The sequence below is a fragment of the Haliotis cracherodii genome, unplaced genomic scaffold (assembly GCF_022045235.1).
Source record: "Haliotis cracherodii isolate W230 unplaced genomic scaffold, xgHalCrac1.p SCAF_3, whole genome shotgun sequence".
Taxonomy (NCBI): Eukaryota; Metazoa; Mollusca; class Gastropoda; order Lepetellida; family Haliotidae; genus Haliotis; species Haliotis cracherodii.
In genome coordinates, this window is record NW_027266286.1 from 20,153,680 (window position 1) to 20,163,374 (window position 9,695).

The 9,695-nt window shown below is 39.8% G+C and overlaps 1 protein-coding gene across 1 annotated transcript; it reads left to right on the plus strand.

Annotated features, from left to right (window-relative positions):
- Positions 1-2,392: 2,392 nt before the first annotated feature.
- On the plus strand, positions 2,393-3,615 carry LOC139475169 (neuropeptide CCHamide-1 receptor-like). Its single transcript, XM_071258425.1, has one exon. The coding sequence runs from the start codon at positions 2,393-2,395 to the stop codon at positions 3,509-3,511; it is 1,119 nt and encodes a 372-aa protein (XP_071114526.1). The 3' UTR covers positions 3,512-3,615.
- The last annotated feature ends 6,080 nt before the right edge of the window (positions 3,616-9,695 follow it).

Consider the following 9,695-nt stretch of genomic DNA (forward strand, 5'->3'; position numbering starts at 1 on the left):
GGTGAGGTGAGGTGAGGTGAGGTGAAATGGGGTTTAACGTCGCGTCCAAGATTATTGCACTTATATAGCGACGTGCATGTACGTGTGTGTTTGTGTGGCTGCTTGTACTAGTCCGGACTGATGCCGATTTATGGAGCTAGCTCACTGAGATACCATGCCGCAGTTTAACATGAATACCCCACTCAGACACAGTATACTGACTCCGAGTCGACCAGTCCTTGTTTTAGCCCCTTAATGCCGAGCGCCAGACAGGGTAAAAACAAGGACCATCTTTTAACGTCTTTTGGTCAGACTCAAAGAACACTTTGCCCACATCAACCATAAAAGGGACCAAACCCGTCGCCAAACATTTCAACTCTATGGGACACTCAACTAGAGACCTACACTATCAAATCGAAACGGACCCGAAGTCAGACAACAGCACGGCTAAACACCGATCCGTTGAACTAAAATGGATTTTTTTATCTCAAAACTTTCAACCCTTAAGACATGAACGATAATATCTAATCCTGGGGGTCCTGATCACGTGGTTATAATCCGGGTAAGGGTTGGGAGTCAGGTGACTGCAAATGGTTACATTTGCGTGCATCTCGAATTAAAACCAACATCTGAACAGTTTATCTTTTTAGTACGCGCTTGTAATGATGATCAGAAGCTTCAGGCAGTGGGTGACTGGGTTGTCAGTACCACTGCTTGTATTCTTGTTTCAGTGCCTCTCTTTGCGTACTGTGGTTTCGAGTACTTAAGAGGTATTTCTCATTACGCGTCTAATAACAATCACATTACACAAAGCCTTACCTTTGAGAACATGTATTTCTGTTTACATTTGGATAGTCAAATGACAGCATCGTGTCAATTTGATCGTCATAATGCCTCGCCAAGCGAGGCGAGAAATCAGGCGCCATCTTGTTACCGTCACCTGATTTCGAGGCACTCTATTACAGTCAAGTTTCAATGGTTGCACGACATGATCAAACACATGACATTACAGACATGAAGTTGACAAAGAGCGGCCTATACATCATCGGTGCATACGATTGTTCTGAAGAAAATATTATCAGATCAAGTTTGATTAAAATGTGCATTTGTGAAAAAGTAAGTTTTGAGATATGTTTTCACACTTTGCGAACACTTTGAAGCTCATCAGTGAGTTTTGAAGCGCCTACCTTGGTTTCGTCACTACGCACATGGTTACGCATTGTCTAGGGGCTCAAAAGGAGATGAGGCACGAAACAGTTTACGTGTGCTATATAATTAACACCACATTACATGGGTCAGTGGGTAAGGTGGGTTTTACGCCATTTTTGCAATATTCAAGCAATATCATGGAGGAGGGCACATTGTACCCATGCGGGGAAGCGAACCGGAGCCTTCCGCGTGACGAACGAACTCTGTAACCACTCTGCTACCCCGCCATCACCATAACAGGAAGTGTAGTACGTGAGACATAGCAGAGCAGCTGGTCACTACGCTTTAAATAGGTTCAGATATTAGATATGTTAGTGTGTTGTCAAATAAAAATGGCAATCGATAATCTACAAAGAATGACAAACAGTTGAGTCAAATGAAACTACAATCATATTTCTTGGAAACTTTACTGTGCTGAGTTGACATTTTCAACTTCTTTGGCCGTTGAAAATGTTGGATATGCAGATCTGCCTGCAAGATGTTTCCTCTTCTTGTCGATTTTCACATGACAGTTTCATACATGTCTTCTAAAGGTGTAAATGAGCTGAACGAGTTCAGTATATCTTAACCCCGATGTGTTTACTGATCGAGTAAATATCTTAAATGATATTACTTGTTTGTTGTTTTGTGGTTAATAATTAATTAAAACACCAATATCTATGGAATATCGTGTATCACTTTCACAAGAAGATGATTTCAAGGAAACCTCAGATACACACATACTAACGAAAGCTTCCGCTGGGTAAAATTATACGAAAAGATTTATCTCAAGTAATGTCACTAGTGTGTATGCCGACCATGTCGTATTGAGCACACACAATGACACACACACATACACACATACTCAAACACACACACACACACACACACACACACACACACACACACACACACTCAAATGCTGCCTACTTTGAGTGAGTGAATAATAGAATGCGTTAGTTTAACGCAGCATTGACAGTATCGCAGTTGTATGTCTGCGTGTCAGTGAAGCCCGAAGTGATGCATGTCTGAGCCGTTTACAACATTACAGCCACGATGGTAGGTTTCTGCATAGCGAATTGTGGCGCCTTAGACGACTTGGCCACTCGTTCCTATCCTTCTGTTAAAATATTGTCCAGACCGAAACTCTTTCAATGATCAGTTGAAGTTTAATACTCTTTAATATTTCAGGTTGTGCTGACAAGGCTGCTGTATGTAGGCTGTGATGGACGACGGCGTGGAGGAAGGATGCAACAAGACTCTCAGCAACATCAACTGTTCTGACTCTGATCATCACGAACTCCAACCGGAAGCTGTTGCAGTCCCGCTTGTTTTTGTCCTCATTTTTATCATTGGTATCTTTGGTAACATTCTGCTCTTATGTTCTTTCATAAAGCATAAGACATTCGGCACCCCTCACAATGTATTTGTCATCAACCTTGCGATTGGGGACCTTGTTATTTTGTTCGTGTCACTTCCTTTCAATGCTACTTGGTACTACCTTCTCTCGTGGCCGTATGGTGAAGCGATTTGTAAACTCAGTCACTTTGCTGAAACACTTGGGACAGCCGTATCGGTGTTCACACTGACAATTCTCAGCATTGAAAGGTACATGATCATTTCCGGTCGTCATCGGTCCTCAAGGCGACGTTTCTCTCCCGCTGTCATTCTGGCGTTCGTGTGGATGACTTCACTCTACATCTCGATTCCTGACCTAATTTCAGCTGTTGTGGAATCACCCAAGTCTCATACAGGCAAGCTGTACTACTGTCTCGCGTACACAGCTTCGTGGGGGCAAGACTACCCAAAGATCATCACCGCAGTGCGGTTTGTTTTGCTGTTCGTTATTCCACTTGCTGTAATTTTTCCTTTCTATGTCCTCATATTCTGTAGTGTCATCTCTAAGGCAACCCTAACCCAGCCTACGTCATCAACACCATTAAAGGGAGATAATCGTCAACTGAATGTCGAAAAAGAGGACAAAAAATTCCGTAAGAGAAAATCATTTGCTATTACTGTCTTCTGCCTCGTTTTGGTTTTCATCCTCTGCTGGCTGCCTCGACATACATTCCTCATATGGTATTACTTTGATCCTGGCCTTTTCAACGAATTTTGGCATGGTTTCAAAATTATTGGATTCTGTCTTGTTTTTGCCAATTCTGCCCTTAACCCTCTCATTTTCCTTCTGCTTGATAGTCGCTATAAACGATTTGTAAAACGCATTATCACCTGTAAAGTATCGACATCTCGTATTTTGAAAAACGATCGAGCCTTGGTGGAAGAGCAACAGACAATTGTAATGGCTGATATAGGTGGCAATGTGTCTCAGATTGACTTCGTGTAGGCACACATTATGAAATATTGACGGCTGCAATCATCCATTAAATGTGTGAACCATTCTGAAAGATATTATCGCAAAAGAATCTTGTTACTCGATAAACGATAAAACTATGGCGCAATATATATGTATGTGTAAGTGTGTGTGTGTGCTTGTGTGTGTGTGTGCTTGTGTGTGTGTGCTTGTGTGTGTGTGTGAGTTCCATATGCATTTCATCTTTAAGAACTTATTAATGAGTCTTAGATCAGACATGATGTCAGTGCTGTACATTTCAAGAGGCTTCCAAGTGCCGGACAAAAGAAAGTATACACTTGTAAATTTAAATCAAAATGTTACTAGGCTGAACACTGCAAACTGAAGGTCCAAAATCCGTATCAAATACATCATCGTCGAATAACCAATTCTTGTTTGTTTCATTTTTAGCCACCATCAAACATGGGCGTATACTTTCTTTTACTCGGTGGTTAACATCATAGCCGCGCCATTTTCTGTCTAGTCGTAGCAATAGGTACATATGTTACATCATGACATATTATGACAAACGATTATTTTGGGGAACAAACATATATAGGTACATAGGAACATACAGATATATCTCCGTGGCCATGGTTCATCAAACCGGAAATTGTTATTCTGGTCGATTTCACTGGAAAAAGGCTGTCCCGTTTAACAGGGCTTCACTGTGTAACAACAGTTAGCTCAAATATATTTTTTAGATCCATATAGTCATCAAAATAATGATCAAGAATTACAAATGTTTCAGACTGAAATGAGACTGACAATTCAATGGTTTTGATGTGTGCCTGTTGATGTTGATGTTGTTGTTGTTGTTGTTGTTGTTGTTGTTGAAGGGGAGTGTGTTTGAAGCAGAATTTTCCGTCGTTGCTTCAAAACATGTAATTTTATTATCTGAAAGAAGGTGAATTTTAAGAATAATAGTAGATTCTTGGTGACTATCAAGCATAATAGTTAACAACACACGTACATTCTTAGTGAAATAGTTTATAACCCACGTATATTCTCGTTGATTTTTAAGAATCATAGTTTACAACCCACGTAGATTATCGGTGAAAGAGTTTACTACCAAGCCCATTCTCGGTGATTTTTAAGGATATAGTTTACATCCCACGTAGATTCTTAGTGATTTTTAAAACAATAGTTTACAACCCACGTAGGTTCTCGGTGGCTCTCGAGCATAATAGTTTACAGCTAACATATATTTTCGGTGATATAGTTCTCAACCCACGTAAAATGTCAATGAATTTGTTAACAACCCTCCTAGATTCTAGGTGATTTTGGAGATTAACAGTTTACAACCCATGAAGATTCTCGGTGGTCCTGAAGAATAATAGTATACAACATACCGTACATATAATTTCGACCCGTGAAGGTAGATCCGGCCCTAAAAGGCGACTATATTTGTCGTAAGAGGCGACTAACGGGATCGGGTGGTCAGGCTAGATGACTTGGTTCATGCATGTCATTGTATCCCATTTGCATGGATCGATATTCATGATATCAATCACTGGATTGTCTGGTCCAGACTCGATTATTTACAGACCGCCGTCATATAACTGGGTTATTGCTGAGTGCGGCGTAAAACAAAAAACCAACCAGCCAACCAACATATATTTTCTGTGAAATAGTTTACAACGTACGTTGATTCTCGGTGGCTCCCGAGCATAATAGCTTACAACCCACATAGAATCTCAGTGAAATAGTTTACAACCCACGTAGATTCTAGGTGAAATAGTTTACAACCCACGTAGAATCTCGGTGAAATAGTTTACAACCCACGTAGATTCTCGGTGAAATAGTTTACAACCCACATAGAATCTCGGTGAAATAGTTTACAACCCACGTAAATTCTCGGTGAAATAGTTTACACCCCACGTAGATTCTCGGTGAAATAGTTTACACCCCACGTAGAATCTCAGTGAAATAGTTTACAACTCACGTAGAATCTCGGTGAAATAGTTTACACCCCACGTAGATTCTCGGTGAAATAGTTTACACCCCACGTAGATTCCCGGTGAAATAGTTAACACCCCACGTAGATTCTCGGTGAAATAGTTTACACCCCACGTAGATTCTCGGTGAAATAGCTTGCAACCACTTATATGCTAGGAGATTTTTTAGAATAATAGTTTGCAGATTTTCGGTGGCGCTCAAGAATAATACTTTACAACTCACGTAGATTCTCGGTGAAATAGTTTACACCCCACGTAGATTCTCGGTGAAATAGTTTACACCTCACGTAGATTCTCGGTGAAATAGTTTACACCCCACGTAGATTCTCCCTCAAACATCTTCCCTGTGCGTAAAGATGAAGTTGTAGTTGGCACGTAATATTTGATATTTGTAGTTTTCTAAAAGATTATATTTGGTGTTGGTTTACATAGTAACAATGTCATGTGATGAATGCCTTGTAATTGTATATCATGTGATGAAGCATATGTACTAGTCACTTCATTTATTGACTGAAATAAATGTTTCAAAAATACAAATATCTTACCTCTTCAAAAGATGTATCATTGTAAGGAGATGTCCATGTGTTCAAAAATAGTTTGTAAATAAAAGCGGCAAAAACATTTTCATAATCAGAAGAAATTTCTGTTAAAAACAGAGTCGATTGTACGATTCCGACTATATCATGAGCATGTGTTTATGAATCAAATGTCAAATATTGATACGAGACGTTCATGAAAAGGTGAGAGTATCTTTCACCACCGGTAGCACACGTCACAAACCAATGCAAACCAAGGGCAAAACATATGTTTACCTGAAAACATATGGATAAAACAACCTTTGAGCAAGAGTCGTATGACGTATGAAATCTTTGCAGAAAGAGCATGCTCGATTGTACCTCATAAATGTAGACACCAAAGGCTGGAGCGGCTGGAATATATCAAGTGAACGTTAGCTGTTGGTCAGTTCAAGTCATCCCTTTTGTGACACAGTCTTGCGGAGAGTGATTGTCGTTTTGAATCATATGTACAGATCTAAATAGGACATGGTGAGGCGGTTTCACTGACCTCCTTTAGTTCTAGCTCAGGTGGGTAAGTCAGTGGAAGGATATCGGCTATTTAAAATTGTTAAACGGTTTAGGATCATTGATATACATGAAGCTTAAGTTAAACTACTAAGCCAAATTTAACCACAATAGCTTCGTTGGTTGTAGCTATAATGTACATGTTTAAGTTTACTACAACCGGATATGTACACATCGATATTGTTTGGGAGGGATTGGGTTTACTTAATATCCAGCTCCAGCTTCTTTGCAGTCGTGTTGACTGATCAGTTACGAACACGCGGTTGCACTAGAGACACCGTATTGACCCGTGTACTACATAGACGTCTATGTTGAATGTAAATATGCCTTATGTTTCATGCACGCATGATAGTGTCAAGGATTGGACACGATGGACTTGCATTGACTTCCATCCCTTTCCGTTTGTCCACACGTTGCATCGATTTGCATTTTCCGGAGGAAGAATAACTTAGTTCCTGTGTGTATGCCTAATTGCGCGTGTGGGCTCGTCTCCAGAAGGAGCTTTGTTTGGTTTTGAGTGAGTGAGTGTGTTGGGTTTAACGCGTTTTTAACAGTATTCCAGTTATATCACGGCGTGTCAGCTTAACGTGGGAGGAAAGCCCGAAGTGATGCAGGTCTCAGACGTTTACCACTTCGGTGAAACCCACGAGCACGGGTATGGTGCTGACAAACCTAGAAACATAATCGGGGCGAACCGGGATTTCGAACCCACAATCTGGCGTGCCTAAGGGACGCAACTCTGCACAGCGAATCGCGGCGCCTTAGACGACTGGGCCACCCGTTTGGTTTTATTTTACTAAAATTACCTTCTGATTTATAAGAAAGGACTATCGTGTGACAAGGCGACAAAATCCTTTTCATAATAATAAACATCTATACGAGTCTATTGTACGATTCCGACGGTGTTCATTAATCACCATCAAATAGCTATGTGACTATGAAAACTGGAAGATTAACATATTATCAAATATTTTTTCTTTCTTCACAAACATGAAACAGAAGTCATTTCCATACCTATTTCGTTGGGATTACGTGAGCAAACATTGTGGTATTGTGCAACGCCATAGCACATCGTCATCCATCACAGCAGCACAATGTCATAGCACATCGTCACTCACCATCATACGACAACCCAATAGTACATCAACATAGCACAACGCCATAGCATATAGTCACGCATCTAAACAGCACCAAGGAAAAAGACATAATCACGCATTGTTACAACCCCCAGTGTTTACCTAACCCTTCGTGTAACTATGAAAACTAGTGAGTGAGTGAGTGATTTTGTTTTTTACGCCTCTTTTAGCAATATTCCAGCAATATCACGGCGGGGGACACCAGAAATGGGCTTCACACATTGTACCCATGTCGGGAATCGAACCCGGGTCTTCGGCGTGACGAGCGAAGGCTTTAACCGCTAGGCTACCCGACCGCCCCTCTATGAACACTAAGGGTTGCAACTGCAACCCCTAGTGTAAACATGTGAACACTAAGCGTTGCATCCGCAGCTGTTAGTGTCATTAAAACACGAGGGGTTGATATTGCAACCGTTTGTGTTGACTTCTGAACTGCCCAGAATACCCAAAATAGAACACTAGTCATTTGAACTATTTTTAAAATATAAGAAAAAAATTTTTAAAATGTGTGATTATATTTTTTTTAAATGTGTTTATAAACATACCCATCCATTCTTTCGTAATTATAGTTGCATCTCTGGAATTTGTTCACCTGCTTTTGATGTTATTGTGTAGTATCATCAAATAATAAGAGTCCTATTCAAATCGCCATAATTAAGCAGTCCCGTCAGGATTTATCCGCCACCGTCCACCTCAAGGTCTATGACAATAATATATGATATATTAGACATATAGGTTTCCTGGTGAATTTGTTTGACACATGTCATGTTAAGGTCAAGGTCAAGGTAATTGAAATGTCACTCATGTGCTAAAAATCTCGAGAAAACTTGTTCACGAAACTTGGTATATATCATCTCCACATTGAGGTTGCGAGCCAAGTGACTTTGGACGTAAATTGTCCTGAAGGTCAAGGTCACAGAGAGGTCACAGAAAGATCACTGTAAGGTTATTCTTGTGCATCAAATCTTGTTACCAACCTGTCGAAAAAACTACTGGGCATGATTTCATTACACAGGTCAAGGTAACGCAGAGATTGAAACGTTTGGGAAAAGATCTCTTTGGTCGAATTTTCTCTCATTTTGCTTGTTGTCAATAATTGAGCAACATGCAAACCGGCTGATCATGAGTTGCTGGTAGAGGAGCTGCTTCAGTGTTTGTCGAACGAACACCGTTTCTAGTTAAAACTAATTTATAAATGTTTTCGATGAAATAAGCAAAAATAATTTACCTTCACCATGCAAAAGTGACGGCTTCATATTTATGGTATTTTGGCAAAGCTTGAAAGAGGCCACGTTAAGAAAAATAATTAAAATATTGAATCCTTGAACCCTTTGACTACAACTTTTTATCGGGGTAAGTTATTTCATGTTTCATACTTTTCAAATTCTATTCTATAAGAAGTGAACATAATACACGAATGAAATACATTGGGGTCATTACACAGAACAATTCAATGACCATTCTCAGTTTTTGAACCATTCTTTACTTCCGGCTTGGTCAAATTTGTTCTGCAATATGTTCGTTAATGTGGTTACTGGCACGATTCTGAAAACCATTTTACTGTGAAACCGAGTAGTCAGATAAGGAAAAGGTTTATCGCCAGCAAGGGTATTGATGAAATTGATGAAACAGCAAATAACATGAATGTAAATTGGTTTCCAGAAGTAGGTAAACAAACTTTTGGGATGCAGCTGTAACTTTCTATACAGAGATATTAGATCGTTTTGGGCAATCGAACAGTAGCAGCTGCAAATGTAACCCCATGTGTCTCCATATGAACACTAGGGGGATGCAGTATAATCTTGTAATGAATAAATACTTAATTGGTTTTTTTTGCAAAACAAATATCTGTTTTTAAAACGAACACTGGCAGCTGCAAATGTAACACGTTGTGTCGCCATATGAAGATAGCGCTTGCAACCCTTAGTGTTTGATTGAAGATATAATATATTTACACCATTCTTTTTTTATTTTGCAATGAAGAAATTCCGGAAGATATTGC

What these genes read in the sequence shown, in the direction of transcription:
- LOC139475169 (XM_071258425.1), top strand. Translation starts at nt 2,393, where the DNA reads ATGGACGACGGCGTGGAGGAAGGATGCAACAAGACTCTCAGCAACATC.